The sequence below is a fragment of the Lissotriton vulgaris genome, chromosome 9 (genome assembly GCF_964263255.1).
Source record: "Lissotriton vulgaris chromosome 9, aLisVul1.2, whole genome shotgun sequence".
Lineage (NCBI taxonomy): Eukaryota > Metazoa > Chordata > Amphibia > Caudata > Salamandridae > Lissotriton > Lissotriton vulgaris.
This window is the reverse complement of record NC_141697.1, coordinates 277,547,529-277,566,104: the sequence shown is the minus strand read 5'-3', so window position 1 is coordinate 277,566,104 and position 18,576 is coordinate 277,547,529. Positions and strand designations below refer to the sequence as shown.

General features: G+C 45.5%; 1 protein-coding gene across 1 annotated transcript in view; it reads left to right on the top strand.

The window, feature by feature from the left end:
- The first annotated feature begins 943 nt into the window (after positions 1 to 943).
- Positions 944 to 18,576, top strand: part of SPTLC2 (serine palmitoyltransferase long chain base subunit 2) — a 425,361-nt gene continuing 407,728 nt past the window's right edge. The window contains exon 1 of the mRNA XM_086937562.1: positions 944 to 1,099. Within this exon, the coding sequence (XP_086793688.1) occupies positions 944 to 1,099 (156 nt within the window). The remainder of the gene's footprint in view (positions 1,100 to 18,576) is intronic.

Here is an 18,576-nt window from a genome sequence, read left to right as displayed (position 1 = left end):
GCAAACAGTGCATTACAGGAAGAAAAAGTGATGTGTGCAGGTTACAAAAGCGTACAAAGTACAAGTAGAGGTATAATACTGCAATAAATGGAGGATACTCAAACACAAGAACAAACGTTACGTAGGCAATGGTGGCACTTGGGCAAGTATCGAAAGCAAACACAATATAAGAGGTAGCAAACAGTGTGTTGTAACTTACAAGAGAACAGTGACGTGTGCATGTTACAAAAGAGTACCACACACAGGTAAAAGGGTATTACTGCAATAAATGGCAGTCTCTCAAACCACACGAACACACTGGGAAGGCACTTCCATAGCCATGGAACCACCCTCCCGCCCCTCTCCAGCACCAAAAATGTTTTGCTATAGTGTGGAAATGTTCTCGGCCAAGTGTGGAAATGTTCTCGGCCATGTTCAGGGGAATCTACAAACCCTGGATTCCTTTTGAATACCACAGATGGTGCCAAAAAAGAACACAAATATAGCGGGGGTACCCTTTCTAGAAAAGACAAGCTATTAAAGTTTAAACACCAGGTATCCCTAGCACCCAAAAAGGACTTAGCACCAAGTGGAAAAGATCTATCAGTAAACAGAGTAGAGCTTTTCTAGAAGCACAACCTATATACAATGTTTCATATTCTGTGTGGAACACCGACGCCAGCTTTCTCTCCCTATTAGAGGATTGTAGTCTCCTTTCTCGGTCTATGCTCTTGACCGGTCACAACTGCAGGTTACTTCAGTTCAGTACCAGTCACACACCCATTGCAGGTAATTCAGTAAAGCGTGATTTCGTCACTAATCGGCCCCGCCCGTGCGCGCGGCAGCCCACACCTCTCTAACTGGCCCATCCCTCCTAATCTAGGCTGGCGTCAGGTTCTACAATTGGACGAAAGGAGGAGTTGTGTTTTCATGAGGCTCCTCCTCCTTCGTGACGATGTAGGCGATGATTGGCGGCTTTGGAACGACGGTTTCCGGTATGGGGGTGGAGGCCGTGGGTAGCAGTGACAGCCCCGAGGATCCGAGAAGCATGGAGGCTCAGTGGAAGGGTGCAGGGGACCAGATGAATGGGGGTCCACGGAGGAACGGGTATCGAAAAGAGGTAAGGCGCATTAGGTACACGTAAAGTGGTCCCGCAAGGACAGCAGGGCGGGCGAGGACGTATAAAGAAGCGGCCGCCGAATTATGTGGTGACAAGAGGTGAAGTGGAAGACCGTTGATTGGAAACTAGATATTGAGAGGGGTTAGCAGGAAAAAGTTGGGGTGGGGCTGGGGGCGTCATAGAGTAGATTGAGGCCAGAGAAGCAGGGCGGAATTATATAGGAAACCGGTGTAAGGGAGAAGAGAGAGGGAGGATCCTAGGGTGGAGAACCAGAAACTTGGGTAATGACAGTAAAGAGGGTGGATTGCATTTCTGGAGGACCGGGAGGAGAGGAAAAACTGGTGCCAAGTAGAAGTCGACATTTTAAATATGTGTGTACTACTCAGAGAGTGGCCAATATCATCTCTATTTCTGTTTGTCGGTACCCTTTCCCCTTCGACTTAACCAGGTTCTCTTTTTTTTGTTAACTTTAGGGGCTATGGGTAGCGGAAACGGTGATAAAGTATACTGGAGAAGGACAGCGATCGTTTATCTAGGGTTAATTCAGTTCGCTGGGTTGTGCAAGCAGTATTTTGAAAGTGCTACTCGTTGGCTAGGGATTATGTCCAGTGAAATGGAAGGCGCTTCACGATCAACATTTATGACAGCCCATAAATGATAAGAAGCCACAGCTTACCTCAACACACCTTGCTTAGAATATTGGAAGCCTTGATCAGCTGTGGCTTTAAACAAAAAAATATATATACATATTAGTGGTCACCCTTTATCTTTTTAGAGCAGGTTTTAAGGAAAAAGGCAACAAGTTTCACGGGTAGTACCCTCTCTTGACAGTCATATTTAGAGTAGAAGAGAGAGAGAGAGAAATCGCATGGCATTACGTGTGAGAAATCAAGAAGCGGTGTCAAGATGTGACTTTGGGAATGTGGTGAAACTCACGATAAGTCACTCGAGTACGATGGGATCACAGGGTACGTTGTTTGCAATCATCGGCCAAGTGATACCAAGTTGTGCAGCTGAAGCCTAGTCCGAACTTTTTCTCTTATATGTCCACCCGCTCAAGCCATTGTGCAGAGACAAAATGGGCCTTTGAGTATTAGAGGAACATTGCTGGGAAGCCTGTGTCTTTAAAATCCTGGGTTGTGGTTATGATCAGTAGATACGAACCATAGTGGCCGGAGGAGAGGTAACTTTATAATTGGGAGGGGTTGGGGGGCGAAAGGGTCTCATTTTAACGTTGCTGTGGAATGATTCACATATCTGAGAAAAAGCAAATCGCTCCTCTCTGGCTGTGACATCTTCATGGTGGTTGGTGCAAAATTTCCAAAGCTAACGTTTGTACTTTCCACAATTTAGGGCAGGTCCGTTGCTGAGAAGTAGTCCGAAGTAATTAATGGTTGTTGATGCAAAAGATTTCTCCCCTACTGGCCATCTTTTACTATTAAGATTATTGACTCCGTGTAGCCAGCACCTTACACAGAGTTGTTTGTAGGGGCTCCAGTATTTGTTTTGGGTGGTTTCTCGTGTTGCACAGGTGCTCACGTAGTTGGAGCACAACCTTTCTGGACTGTTAGCTCCAGTGTTGAATTCAGGGATTTGAAGTTTGCACTTGGGAGAGAGAGTTGTAGAAAAGAGCTGGTTCTGCATACTGGTTCTCTTCAACTTCAGTATAGTGTCATTAGGCAGTGTCTGTTAATATAGGCATATGTGTAAATATTTAAATGGAATAAATGCCAACAATGGAATAAATGCAAACCATTCTCATAGAAAATTAGTAAAAATATGAGCACAAGAGGAGGCACAGGATTACTTGGAGCACATGTGTATTTTCACTCCAGATGCTTCAACAGCACTTTTTCAAGTCCAAGCTAAAACTACTCTTTAGTTCCATCACAAGAATTCCACTACAGTAATTTTAATAGCAAAGTGTTAGACCTGGCATCCTTGGTGTGGTTTCCCATGTCTTTTTACCTCTACCTCCTGTATTTTTGAATGCGTTCTAGACTTCCTTTTGGATGGTTTGTGAACTCTGAGCACTTTACCACTGCTGAACAGTGCTAAAGTGCAAGTGTTCCCTGTGGAAATTGTGATTATAATTGGTTATCATTGGAGCTGCCTTGTAACTCTTTACAAGTGTAACTTTCAATTGGGAAGAGATAGAGGTTTGGATTCCCTGAACTCAGGATTTTAAAACACACCTTTCTGCGAAGGTGGTTTTTAAATTGTGTGTTTGAAAATACCAGTTTTAGAAAGTGGGCCTTTTTTGTTGCTTTACTCTCCTGTGCCTCTTCCTGCCTGTGGAATCCACGTCTGGTTTAGACTGACAATTGGTCAGTTTGTTCATTCACTCTAGACAGTCACACAAAGGGAGCTGAGGTGTGACCTGCATCCTGATGGCCTATCAACGGGCTGGTAGGCCTTCCTGAGCTAGATTGGTGGGAGGAGTTGTCACTGACACCTAATAAGGCTGTCTGGCCTTTCGGAATGCTGTCTCTGCCCCCCCCCCCCCCGTAGTGTGTCTGGAGCCATGGCAGGATCTTGTGGACAACAAAGACTTTCCTTTGAAGTATGCCTACTTCAAAGGCCAAAAGGGGTATAAGCACTGGACCTACAACCCCAGGCCTTTAGAACACGTCTGGACTGAGGACCCTGGCAAGAAGATGATCTGAAGAGCTGTCAGGCGGAGAACTGCCTGTTTGCTGTGTTTTGCTTTGCTTGGTTGGCCTGCAGTTGCTGCTTCTATCTGTGGGCAGTGAAAACAACTGCAATTTCTTGTAGCTTGCTTTTCCAAGGTTCTCCAAGAGATTGCGTGCGCTTGCTCTCTATTGGAAATCTCAGGGCCATCAAATACTTCATCTGCAACATCTCTGAACTCCACTGCTGGGAGTTGTGACCTGGCAAGTGGTGCATCTTCCAGTTCTTGGCCCCTGTAGATAGTTATGTTGCCTCAAGACTTAAAAATCCTCACATTGCCCTTTCATGCACATTTTTTCCCGCAGCAAGCATGCCGCGGTTGAAAAACCAGCGCATCGCTGCGCTGCAGCTGGCCCGATGAGCCACTGCAGCCAGAGTCCAGAGCATAGTGTCTGACTGAGGCTTTCGACATTGACGCAGGCCCAGCTGTGTGGCTGAGGAATCAACACATCACCTGTCTGCAGGAGTTGACATTGATGCAGCTCCTGTTTAGCAACCATATCAGTCCGCTTTGCCTGGATTTTCTCATGCATCGCACCTGTATGCCAAGTTTCCAAGACATCGCCCCAACTAAAGGAGTCGCCTCTGAAAATGGACACATCCCTTCTCCTCGCTGTAAGGATTTGACACAACGCTTCTCCTGTGTGCAGCAGAACTGACACATCCATTCCCCTATGACTCAAGAACCGAAACACCACATGTTTTTCTGTTGCTTTTCTCTTTTGTGGCTGTTTTTTCGACCTGGATTTTGATGCATCAAAGGTACTTTGGGCTAAAATCAGTACATTCATAGATTTCTATGGACAGAATTGGTTAAACCTCTTTAAAAGTGATATTTTGAGTTATGTACGTTGGATTTTTGACGTTTTGGTCTTGTTTGGTTTAGCTTGTTTATTTTTATAAAGTGGTGTGGTTTCAATTTGTAGTGTTTTTGTCTCTGTTGGTGTGTCTTATGTACAAATGCTTTACACATTGCCTCTGAGATAGGCCTGACTACTTGTGCCAAGCTACCAAGGGGGTGAGCAGGGATTGTTTTGGGTGTGTAACTCCCTTACCCTGACTAGAAGGAATGGTCCCTACCTGGACAGGTGCAAACCTCTGCCAGCTAGAGACCCCCATTTCTGACACAAAGTGATTCACTTAATGCTACACTTACTTACAAATAAAGTTTGCACAAAGCAGCAGACTTTTAGAATAATAAACCACAGGACATTTTGAAGACATTTTTTGACTTCATCCATTGTTGTAGATTCCTCAGCACAACTGATAGAAAGACTAAGACTGCGTTCTGAAAGATGACACTCATCTGGCACCACTGATCAAAACCCTGATGAGTAGTTACCATTAGATTGAGCTGGTCTTTAGTTGTCAACAAAGGGTTTCCAGTTAGAGCCTGTGTAGCACCTCAAAAAATGACGTGCACTGAACCATAGAAACATTCAAACTCTTATGCAGACATTCCGCTGGCTGTTATTTTGCTAATTTTTCTAGTTTGAATGTTGTATTTAATGCTTCATTCACTGAGCATGATTTGGCTTGTCTGAAGTAGATCCTAAAGAATGGATGCATCTGTCACATCCAGTCTCTGGGTGAGAGCAGGGCTGCCCTAGTCTTACTCCTGTCCAACACTGATCTTTGGATAATTACATTAGTTCCCTGCATTGCATTATAGTTTTCATTGCACCCAACGTTGAGGGCACTTGGAAATACTGATAATTCCAGACATAAGGAGCTGCTTCTTTACTCATCTGTGTTTTCTTTATAGTTTGAAGCATCCAGATGATAGCAATAGGGGCTTTGTGCTTGATGGATTGCACATCACCCATTGGTTATAGGATCAACACTAGTGGTCTTGTGTCCAAGTATGGACCTTGGATGTGGATAGAATGTATTTAGCTAATTTGCACTATATTTTCTTAGTTGGAAATGGTTTCAAAATGCATTCGTTTTCAAATAGCTATTCTGGCTTTCTGGGGAGGTGAGGGAATCTCACCCTATCTACTCCTCATCCTGTCCAGCCTCTTTGGAAGTTACGTGTGGTACAATGGTTTGTCTTCATTTACATTTTATCATTGGACACTGGGAAGTCTCCTAAATTGTAACATTTTAAATGGTCAATTTTAAATGTTCCAATCATTGTAGAGATAAATACGGGAAATAATAACATGTAAAATAGGACATATTTCATAGCGGAGGCACCATATACTTTTTACAGAGATGTCTACTTTAATTCTCTGCCCGTTCTATTGCCTTAGTCTTTCCCTCTTGCCATCCAGTTGCCCCATCTCTCACCAGTTTTATATTTTTATACATCGCCCATTTTTACCTCATTCTCCCTTAACCACACCATTCTTACTTTCTCATTCTCTCCTTTGTTTCCATTGCCCATTTCTCCTTTTCTTTTCCATTTCTGATTTCTGTTGGCCTCTTGCCTTTTTATTTCCTTCTCTGTTGCTCCTTCCAGCGCCAGGCTGCAGCAAACGCCAAATATTTTTAACCTATTTCTTGTTTATTTTTTTAAACCAAATAAATGCACATCATCCTCCATTGATTTTAATGAACTGTCCTCACAAATCACATTGTGTCAGCCCATAGTCTGACATGTTTTCCATTATCTCTGAATTGGATCCTCTTTCCTAATGTTAATAGCATTGTTTATTTTTTTCACAAATTATGTAATTTAAGTCAACAAGACCCATTTTAGTCACATTTCTCCCATCAGACCTGCTTTCAGTGTGTCTGACTTTTAGCAGGATAACCAATTGTAAGTTTAAAACAGTTTGCAAACTGTAAGTAAACGCATTTGGGGCTACGTTCTTTCAACTGTATTTTCTTTTGCTGAAATCTTCTATGGAGTGAGTTTACATTAGAGCTGAAGGCTTTTTAAGTTGGGATCTTGGCATCTAGCATGCTGTTTTTGATCAAATACAACACATTCAATCTTGTTTTTTCTTGTTGGATAGTCCTACTTTAGCAGCTGAACCAGCTATTAGAGCCCCTCCCCAGCGATATCTCTTGATGTATCGCATTGGCTGAACATCCTACTTATTGGCCTCACTCTTCAGTTTTTTCCAAGCCCGCTGTAAAGAATATTCCGCAGGTAGGAGCGGACTCTATGATGAAGCACAATGTGGGTCCCTCCCTTAAAAGCAAATCTGAACACTGAAAGAAATCAATGAGTGGTGTTTTTTTTTTCTTTTAGCAGTCTATTTGAAGACGGACCTAGTCCTTTTGAACAAGGGTGTTCAGTGTGTAGACCAGGCTTCGACAAAAAGTAGCCAATGAGCTAGCTCTCCAGCTACCTGTTTGTAGCTCAACTGGTGTACCCCAGACTACTAAAGTAGACTCTTTTTTTTTTTTTGCTTGAATTAATTTATGGAACCCACAATTGAAAAACGTGTATTTGAGACACAAATGTGTGCATTTTTAGAACTCGCAAGCTTAGCTGATGTTTGTAGACAAAATGGACTCATTTCCAAAATATATTTAGAGCTAATATTTGCTGGATAAATAATTTGATATTGGAGAGACCGCTTACTAAAACTATAACCATGGTGACCAGGGCATTGCTTCTGTGACTGTCATATATTAACCCTGTAGACTGATTCCAAATTAATTAAACCATTTTCACGTTACTGCAGACAAACTTGCCTTATGCACTGAGGTAGTCCCTGCTAGTAATCTTGCATGAGAGGCCTCGAACATAACCTTTATCTGACATGGCCACTATTACCACACTAATAATAATAGTAGCTCGGTATGATGTATATCAAACATAACTAGCTCTTACTACAGAAAAGGTGTGAGGTCCCTGGTGTAGATTAATATAATTTGGGGCGGACTCTATTGTGGCTTTTATTTCCCCTCTCCCCATCTTAGTTGTTTTATCATGGCTTTGGCTAAAGCTAGGGAATTATTTTTGGAATTATACTTGCATATAAATCCCCCCCCGTCCGCCGTCACTCATTTGCTGTTGTGTAGCAGTTGCTGGAGCCTGTGGACATGCTTAGGAGGATGCTGTATGAATTTGTTGGTACAACCAAGAACTTATTAGACTGACCATGTGAGAATTCTTATGGTTTTGCAGGCTTGGGCTCTATACGGTTTCCAGTAAGAATGAACTCGCTCCTCATCTAAGACGCCCAGGTGTATTTACATAGTTTAGTAGGAGGCAATTTGTTTTTTTTTGTAATCAGGGAACTCATGTCTTCTTTTGACAGACTTAAACACTTCCACCATAGGCCAGCCATGAAGTCAGACACTTTCCACCGATGCTCTAGCACCTTTTATACGACTGTGCGTTTTATCTCGCCCACCTTTAGCTTGACCACACACCAAGGCTTGACAATAAAAGTGAACTAGGAGTCCAGCTTTGTTCCTCGTGCAGAGCATCAAAGCTAGTACCTCCTCTGAGCGCAAGCCTATGCAGTTGAGTGTAATCCGTTTATAAAAGCGCTTTCTAAGGAGTGCGAAGCACGACATTAATACAACTGCAGTATATTATGGTAATGTGACTACTGGTTAAAAGACTGCAGGCCTTTCTGCATAACCGTGCCCTGTTCCTGGGTAAAGGAGACCCACTTCTTCTGCAAACCTTAATCTAGAAGTTCTAAGGAAATAGTTTCCGAGTTAGGTTCTCCTGTCTCCCCAGGTAAAATGGAAAGTATCTGATGTATTTGTGCAGTGTTATGCACAGTAATTCTCCGGCAGTAGTTCATCTCTGCTCGATGATGGGATAGTAATCACTTCGCACACAATCACATTTTCAATATTTGCTGTAAGTGGCTGTGGAATAAGCTAAAGGCCTTTTCTTTGCGATCTGTGTGTGTGTGAGGTGGGTCTTCCGCAAGCCCCCTGGAGGTCTGAGCCGGGTGCTTACTTCTGGAGGGCGTTGGAATCACCCTGTGAGAAGCGGCTTATTGTGGCTCGAGGGACGGAGGGAGAGAGCAGCAGCCCGGGTGGGGCTTTTTCCTGTGCGCGGGATGTTTGTCATGCATGGTCGCCTTTCAGTTACAGGAAACGGTACCCACGTGAGAGCCGGGATACTGACCACGTTGCTCAATGTGGGAAGCACGTGTGGCTGACGGGGGGTGGGGGGATGGGGTATATGGGATGTGTGCGTTTGAACATTGTGTACCTAAAGCAACTGTTTTCAGCGTGGATGAAGCAATAAATGTTCACGCTCTTGAGCAAAGTCATCTGTGCAACTCCCAAAATGCACAGTAATCGCCCGAAGCACAATTGCGTGCAGTTGTGACATTAATAACTCCCTTTTATATGGTGCAGCTCCAATAGTCCTTTTTGTGCGTTGTGAATAGGCAGGCGGTGTCCCAATTACTCTATCTCAAGGCATTCTACTTATTGATCCAGGAAGGATGAAATGCTTGAGTCAGCCGTCCAACTGCAGGTATTGTTACTTCCACTCGTTCCAACCAGAGATAGAACTACTCCGAGATGGAACTACTGCCAGAAGATGTAAAGGCCGGTGAAAGTTCTCAAAAATGGGAGAGTTCAGCCCACATAATCTTTTATGTGCAGTCTGAGGGTTGGACGCTTTGCTGTGAACTCCGTGAACTGCAAATGATTGTAATGTTGTTTCTGAAGAAAAAAAGCAAAACTCACGCTTTTTTCAATGAAAAGTAACAATATAGATACTTCAAAGTTCTGCTCGGACTGTGGAGTATTCCCCAATCATTGGTGTGCTTATACATTGCGAATTCAGAGCTACAGATTTATCTATACTGGCCGTAGGCTGCTTTGGAGCACAGACAAATACAAGCATTTGCAATGCAATAGGTCTCGCATTAGGAAAGTTTGAGCTATTGGTATTGTAAATGACAATTTTTTTTTATTTATGTTTTGTTTTTGAAAATAGCGAAATTAATAGCTTTGTCATTTACAATGCCAATAGTTAGAACTTTCGCAAATGTGACACCTATAGCATTTGTAATGCAATATGTGTTGTATTTACGTGACTTAAATGTATTGATATTACAAATAACAATGGCTTTTAATTTTTTTAAATAATCAATACTTAAATAAAAGTTATTGTAATTTATAATGGCAATAGCTTAAAGTTTTGTAAATAACTTTAGTGAAGATTATGTTCAGTGTATTTTATTGTGACGAAAATCCAAGAACAGAAGTGGATTATTAACATCTTGTTGTTACATTTGTAATAAAGCTTGAAACATTGAGAGAACATATTTGAACCAGTTGTTGTTGAATGGTTGCACAGATACATGCTGTGGTGGCACTGAGTGATGTTGTGATGGCGAACGAGTGATGCTGTGGCGTTCAGTGATGCTGTTGTATTGCATAGTGATGTTGTGGTGCCCCTGAGTGATGCTGTGGTGGGGCTGAGTGATGCTATGCTATGTTTTCTTTTGATATCCTATGTTTTTTTGTTTGTTATGCTATGCTATGTTTTGCTATCCTATGTTTTGATTTGTTATGTTATGCTGTGTTTTGTTATGCTGTGTTTTGTTATGCTGTGTTTTGTTATGCTGTGTTTTGTTATGCTGTGTTTTGTTATGCTATGTTTTGTTATGCTATGTTTTGCTATGCTATGCTTTGCTATGCTATGTTATGATATGCTGTTTTGTTGTGTTTTATTATGCTATGCTTTGTTTTGCTACGCTATGTTTTGTTATGCTATGCCATGCTATGTTTTGTTGTGTTTGGTATGCTATGCTATGTTTTGCTATGCTATGTTTTGTTGTGTTTTGTTAGGCTATGTTTTGTTGTGTTTTGTTAGGCTATGCTAAGTTTTGTTGTGTTTTGCTAAGCGTTGTTGTGTTGTGCTATGTTTTGTTTTGCTATCCTAGGCTTTGTTTTGTTATGCTATGTTTAGTTTTGCTACCCTATGCTTTGTTTTGTTGAGCTATGTTTTGTTGCGTTTTGTTATGCTATGCTATGTTTTGTTGTGTTATATTATGCTATGCTATGTTTTATGCTATGTTTTGTTATGCTATGCTATGTTTTGTTATAGTATGCTATGCTATGTTGTGTTTTGCTATGCTATGTTGTGTTTTGCTATGCTATGCTATGCTATGTTTTGTTGTGTTTTGTTATGCTATGCTATGTTTTGCTATGCTATGTTTTGTTATGTATGCTGTTTTGTTATGCTACGCTATGTTTTATTGTGTTTTGCTGTTTTGTTATCCCCTTCTATGCTGATGACGGCCCCCAGCCGTCATGCACTACGGTGCTCGTGTGCTGATGACAGCTGGGGGCCGTCATAAACCCGCCCACTCGCGATTCTGCTGCACAGGCACAGAATCGCGGCCGCATGGAAGGGGTTAAGCTATGTTTTGTTATGCTATACTTTGTTTTGTTATGCTATGCTATGTTTTGTTATGCTATGTTTTGTTCTGCTATGTTTTGTTGTGTTTTGTTATGCTATGCTATGTTTTGTTATGCTTTGCTATGTATTGTTGTCTTTTGTTATGCTATGCTTTGTGTTTTGCTATGCTATGCTTTGTTGTGTTTTGCTATGCTATGCTTTGTTGTGTTTTGCTATGCTATGCTTTGTTGTGTTTTGCTATGCTTTGTTGTGTTTTGTTATGCTATGTTTTGTTATGCTATGTTGTGTTTTGCTATCCTATGCTTTGTTTTGTTATGCTGTGCTATGTTTTGCTATCCTATGCTTTTTTTGTTATGCTATGCTTTTTTTTGTTATGCTATGCTGGTGAGGGTGTGTGAGGGTGCGAGGATGAGGGGGTGTGACGATGAGGGGGTGTGACGGTGTGTGAGGGTGAGGGGGTGTGTGAGGGGGTGTGTGAGGGGGTGTGTGTGAGGGTGAGGGGGTGTGTGTGTGAGGGTGAGGGGGTGTGTGTGTGTGAGGGTGAGGGGGTGTGTGTGTGAGGGTGAGGGGGTGTGTGTGTGAGGGTGAGGGGGTGTGTGTGTGAGGGTGAGGGGGTGTGTGTGTGAGGGTGAGGGGTTGTGAGGGTGTGTGTGTGAGGGTGAGAGGGGGGTGAGGGGTGGGTGAGGGGGTGTGTGAGGGTGAGGGGGTGTGTGAGGGGGGGGTTGTGAGGGGGTGTGTGAGGGTGAGGGTGAGTGAGGGTGAGGGTGAGTGAGGGTGAGGGGGGTGAGGGTGAGTGAGGGTGAGGGGGGTGAGGGTGAGTGAGGGTGAGGGGGGTGAGGGTGAGTGAGGGTGAGTGAGGGTGAGTGAGGGTGAGTGAGGGTGAGGGGGGTGAGGGTGAGAGGGGGGTGAGGGTGAGTGAGGGTGAGAGGGGGGTGAGGGTGAGAGGGGGGTGAGGGTGAGTGAGGGTGAGGGGGGTGAGGGTGAGTGAGGGTGAGGGGGGTGAGGGTGAGTGAGGGTGAGTGAGGGTGAGTGAGGGTGAGTGAGGGTGAGGGGGGTGAGGGTGAGTGAGGGTGAGGGTGAGAGGGGGGTGAGGGTGAGTGAGGGTGAGGGTGAGAGGGGGGTGAGGGTGAGTGAGGGTGAGGGTGAGAGGGGGGTGAGGGTGAGAGGGGGGTGAGGGTGAGTGAGGGTGAGGGTGAGAGGAGGGTGAGAGGGGGGTGAGGGTGAGAGGGGGGTGAGGGTGAGAGGGGGGTGAGGGTGAGTGAGGGTGAGAAGGGGGTGAGGGTGAGTGAGGGTGAGAGGGGGGTGAGGGTGAGTGAGGGTGAGGGTGAGAGGGGGGTGAGGGTGAGTGAGGGTGAGAGGGGGGTGAGGGTGAGGGGGGTGAGGGTGAGAGGGGGGTGAGGGTGAGTGAGGGTGAGAAGGGGGTGAGGGTGAGTGAGGGTGAGAGGGGGGTGAGGGTGAGTGAGGGTGAGAGGGGGGTGAGGGTGAGAGGGGGGTGAGGGTGAGTGAGGGTGAGGGGGGTGAGGGTGAGTGAGGGTGAGGGGGGTGAGGGTGAGGGGGGTGAGGGTGAGTGAGGGTGAGAGGGGGGTGAGGGTGAGTGAGGGTGCGTGGGTGAGGGTGAGGGAGTGTGAGGGTGAGGTGGTGTGAGGGTGTGTAATCTGTTGCGCATGTAAAGGTGGTCCAATGCCTTCGGGCCGACTCCCCGATATATAAAACCGAAAACAGGATGCAAGGTGTGGAGTACAAAAACAGCAGAAAGAAAGGGTCACTCATTTAAAGGAAAAGGACTGAAAGTAAGAGTCCAGAATCAGATTGATCCAGACCAGAGGCCTAGCAATACAGGTGGGCGAGCCAGCTAATTAGCAGAGAGAGCCAAGCCAAATTTCAGTCTGGGCTCGAAGAGCACGAGCCGAGCCAACTGAATATTCGGCACTCGTGCAACAAACATCACGTAACCAAAGAACAAAGATGTTTCACATTTCATGAAAGTTGCCGTAACGTGGGAGCGTTTCACTTAGTACATTTGTTTATATCTTTGAGCCAGATAAACTTAGAAACATTTATGCTAGTATCCCCACGCGCCCCACCCACTCCGCCCACCTCCCCACTCCCTGTTGTCGACGACGATGCTAGGAGCGAACCAAGTGATCATTCGGGTGTCATCTGCTTTCTATATGTAGCTCATGTATAACTGAGGATTTTGTGCAGCACCCATCCTGAGCTGTTGAAGTTTAAGGTGCTGTCAAAAGGGAGATGTATATCAATGTTGAGCAGTGGTGCAGGCGTGAGTGGCAGTGCAGTCTTTCCTGGTGCACGTTTCCAGAGTAACTCATTTTTTGCCAGTAACTCTACTAACTCCCCCCCCCCCCGCCCCCCCGCCCCCCACAATGCAAAAAAGAATCCTCCTTAAAACAAATGCAACAGTGATCTTGAACCCCGTATTTATGTCCCAAATGGAAACTTCAGAAATCCCTATTTAATCCGTGCTTACAAATCAGCTACAAATGCATGTTTGCCAGTCGCACCCCTTCCCTCGGAGAGAACACCCCTGTATCACAATGTTCACTCCCTTGCTTACCACACCTTATGTTTGACTACGTTTGTGACTGTAAGTGACCAATATAAGCTTTTTGGAAGTAGCGCCATGTTAGAATTCCCATGTAGCCTGGCCTCCTTCATTCAACTTCAAGGGAAGCAGCCCGTTCCTGGCGAAATTTCAATTGTGCCATTGAAAACGATTGTTTTTTATCTTCCCTCCGACTAATTTAACTTCAATGCGCTCCACCCTCATGCGAAATAAAAACAAACACCAGGCTTTGTGCATGCCGTGCTATTTACAAATGACCCCCCCCCCCCACACACACACATTCGCACTACATCTCCCAGAATGCCTGCACTGACTGCCCGCAGGGTGTCCTTGGCTCCTCCAATCCCAAACCAACTGTGCTCATAATGCAAGTAAATTAATGATGGTGAATAAGAACGCACGTGCCTAACGCCTCTTCCGTTATCATGTCAGTTCACTAAGCATGTATGATTGCATGCAAAATAGTAGTTAAAATAATAACCAGTAGTGCCTCCCCCCATTGCCCTGCAGGCTGGGACACATACCGTCTGTGGGATTCCTCGTGATTGTCGGCGCCTGGGAAAAGGACAGCTTCCAGATGCACCTTCAAAAAGGTTACTCAGAGACGTTGATCGCAGATCTGCTGGGAAGCCTGCCTTGCGTGGGAGGCCGCTGTGCGTGCACGGTTAAAGATGTAATAATTTTCAGACGGCGACATTTGAGCCAAAAACAGCACAGGGCATGATTCACGAGCTATTTGATTGCCTTTGTGGGATGTGGAAAAACTACGTTGGATTAAAAACAAGTACGTAAATGAAATAAATAAAACTGTTGAGCACGCAGTTGAGGTTCTGTTGTTTTTCCTGTATTTGGCGCACGTCGGCCTGGAGCGCAGAAGAGACGCGAGAGGGCAGGAGCGTGACGCCGTGAGCATGCACGTTGGCGTTCCCTGCGGCTCCTGCAGTCTTCGCCGGAGTGCTGTGAGGCTGTGGGACGGGGAAGAGTATAGCAGACCCGGTGAGGGGGGTGCTTCGGGGCACATTGACGGTGCCCGCCCCCCCAGTGATGGAAGCCCTGCGTGTGCCCGGTGAGCAGGGATGGGAGTGCGAGTGTGCGCATTTGTGTGTATGTAGGCGGGGGGGCGGCGGCGGGGGGGGTGGGTGGGGGTCTGCGCTTGTATGAGCCTGCGTGTGTTGTACCTGTGTGTGTGTGTGCCTGCCTGTGTGTACGTGTGCCTGTGTGCAGGGGTGTGGGGGCTGGCTGTGTGCGCACGGGAATGTAAGGCACGAGAGGGGCACGGCGACGTGCGCGCGCACGAGGTCAAATCTGAGCAAATCTGCGCTCGTGCACCCTCTCGTGTCCACATTCCCAAATACGGGTAACATTAGGTCTGAAGCAGACACCATCAATGCTCACGCATTGAGGGTTAGGTCTGCTCGACCTAAAAAACCACACCACAGTGACCATAACATTCAAAATTGGTTCCGTTATATAGAGGTTTGCTAATTGTTTGACATCGACCTGAAAGAGACAAAGCAATGTCTTTTAATATTCATTTATTTGTAGTATTTATATAGCGCAGACCCAGCCACACGGGCAACAGAGCGTTTTATATATAACTGGAAAGAGAACTGTTTACTATCTCTCTGCTGAACTTTAAATGAGAAGGCTCCACTGAATAGGCGGTTAGTCTTCCACATCATGTAAGTGGATATAGTTTCACTTGCTTTTGAGTGGCTCCTGTAGTATTCTTTCACAAGGATAGTTTCAAAGCATCACACATGGCCAATATGCTCGGTCGAGCCCCCCATACAATAATAATTCATCATTACTTCTGTCTTTGAAGAGTCTGGCTGAACGATATTATTGCAGTTCAGCATTCAAACAGTATGCCATGACTAGCTTGTGCGATGGCTACATATTTTTTGATTTCTTCTTCTTCTTCTTATTACATTTATTGAGGGCGCAGCTACCCGGAGGTCTCCCGGCGCTAGTGAGCAAACAGAAGGTAAGAGGAGCTGAGTAGGGTTAAGCAACAAATTTAAGAATTAAAAAGCCAGGTCTTGATTTCCCTGCAAAATTTAAGGTAGCAGATTTCGGATCGCAGGGGTTGAGGCATGGAGTTCCATAGAGAAGGTGCTAAGAACGCAAACGAGCGACCGCCCATTTTAGCTTTATTGAAGCGCGGGATCTGAAACTTATTTTGCGTAGAGGATCTCAATGTGCGGGAAGGGACATAATGCTGTACCAAAGAGGACAGATATTTCGGGGCTTTGCCACTTTTAATATGATGCATTATACAGAGAGCTTTAAATTTCACTCGGCTCTCGATGCGCAGCCAGTGCAGATTGCGCAGATGGACAGAGACCGAGGATCTGGCCGGCAGATTACAGATGAGGCGGGCTGCCATATTCTGAACCACCTGTTGTATCTTGGTGACTTCCTTGAAGGGACCCAGAAGGAGGATGTTCCCATAGTCCATTCGTGATGTAACCAGGGCCTGGACTACAGTCCTCAGGGTGTCTGCTGGAAGCATCCACATGATCTTTCTCAGCCACCTGACGAGTATATGCAGTACAATCATTGGCATAGCCAATAGATCTCGCCGTTGGGACCTTATATGTGGACTGCTGTTAATATGTAGGCAATAGCGCTCGTGAAAAGAAATGCGCTCTAAAAACAAGCATTTGCAGTGCAATAGGTCTCACATTCACCCGAATTTGCGCTATTGGCATTGTAAATGACAATGCCTTTTATCTATGTTTTGGTTTGTAAAACATAAATAAAAGGCATTGTCATTTACAATGCCAATAGCTCAAACTCGTGTGAATGCGAGACCTATTGCATTGCAAATGCTTGTTTGCCATTGGTCTGTTAGTCTATTTGTATCATTTACATTCTGCTTTTGCCTATAACAACAAACCGCAGGGGCCAGTGGATCACTCCACTTCAGCCGCATTTTGCTTGCTTGTTCACATGTGCACATCCATCTAAAAGTCAAAGTGCTTCACTGTCGCCTTGAAGCGCCATTCCATTAGCTCCTTTTTATAGTTCCCCTTTTTCCTTTCTTCCTCCTTTTTATATTTCCTTTTTTATTTTGTTCAGAACATTTTGCAGTTCCTCAAACGCCGCTTCTGAGCAGCTTACTACTTTTTTAATTTGCAGATTACAGCATCCCACATGAGCTCTGCTTCTAATCCAAGCGGCTAGCTTGGAATTGCATGTCCATAGTGAAGCATTGTTTTACCTTTCCAAGATGTCTAACAAGTTTACAAGTATTGTCTTCCATGTTGAATCTGTACAGCAATGATGCTATGCACAATATTATTCCAGTATGGATGCCCAGTGTTCGGTTTGCTGAGCATCCAATTTGCAACTGTCTTGCGCACAGTGTGAACTGTTTTACCTATTGAAGATGGCTAACATTTTGCGTCTAAATGTGGCGGCCATATTGTAACTTTTAGAAAGTGATGCACCATGTAAAATAACATATCCACTTGTGTGTATGCTTTTATTTTTTTTTGAGGGCATATACATGCCACGTTTTTACAGTGGTGTTTTTCTTTTTTCTACTTTAAATGTTTCTTACATATGCTTGTTGAGTTGTTGTGTGTTTTACTGGGGATGTGTATGTTCAAGAATGGGTCTGTGGGTTACTAAATGGATATATGAATATAAAAATTAGGACAGTGCATTTCCGATGACTTATTGAGTGCCTAAACTCACCAGTTGACTGACGAAGCACTTCTATGTAAAAGCCATGGCGGTTGGTATAAGTAATGCTTGTTTATAACTTTGCCTTGAACCCTGTAAATCAGTCTTATCTCAATAATAGGTAAGCGCCCTTCTACCGTGTTTCTGCCCTGTTCTAATTGCCTGCATCTAGCCCACGCTCTCCAGCTTCACCATGCACGCTTGCAGAAGTAATGTTCATTTTTTGCAAGAATGTGTAGTAAATAATTCACAGCTGAACATGCCTGTGCATTTTAATTGCTCAGGCTGCGGTTTGCCCGGCCGTTGGGTCAGAAGATTGGTTTAGTGAGTGAAAGTGCAAGGTACAGGGATTTTTGGGGAAGGAGGAACATTGCTGGAAGGGGCTCTTTCATGCAGTGGCGTAACAAACGCCCCCGCAGCCCCCGCAGTGCGGGGGGCCTCACTCTCTACAGTTAATGAAGGGGCCCCCAGAGGGCCCCGGCCCCCTCAGCTCTTCTGAGAGCTGAGAAGCAAGCCTCTCTCCCTCTGCGTCTGAAGCAGGTGCTGCCTGCTCGGTGCCCTTCGCCCCCTCCCTCTGACTGAAGAGAAACAAAGTATCAATATACATTGTTTCACTTCAGTCAGAGCCAGAGGCAGGCCCGGAAAGAGGATGGGGGCACCAGAGACAGCAGTCTCCACTGCTCCTCTGAGGCAGCACAGAGCCCGGCCCCCACTCTAATCAAAGCACTCCCCACAGGAGAAGAGAAGAGACAGGGACAAGGGGGCCCAACCCCACAAGAGAAGAGAAGAGACAGGGACAAGGATGGGGTGGGGGGCCCACCCCACAGGAGAAGAGAAGAGACAGGGACAAGGGGGCCCCACCCCACAAGAGAAGAGACAGGGACAGGCCCCCATCCGAGAAGAGACAGACAAGGATGGGGTGGGGGCCCACCCCACAAGAGAAGAGAAGAGACAGGGACAAGGATGGGGTGGGGGCCCCACCCCACAAGAGAAGAGAAGAGAAGGGACAGGCCCCCATCCGAGAAGAGACAGGGACAAGGATGGGGTGGGGGGCCCACCCACAAGAGAACAGAAGAGACAGGGACAAGGATGGGGTGGGGGGCCCACCCCACAATAGAAGAGAAGAGAGGGTGGGGGGCCCACCCCATAAGAGAAGAGAAGAGACAGGGACAAGGATGGGGTGGGGGCCTCAGAGAGCAAGAG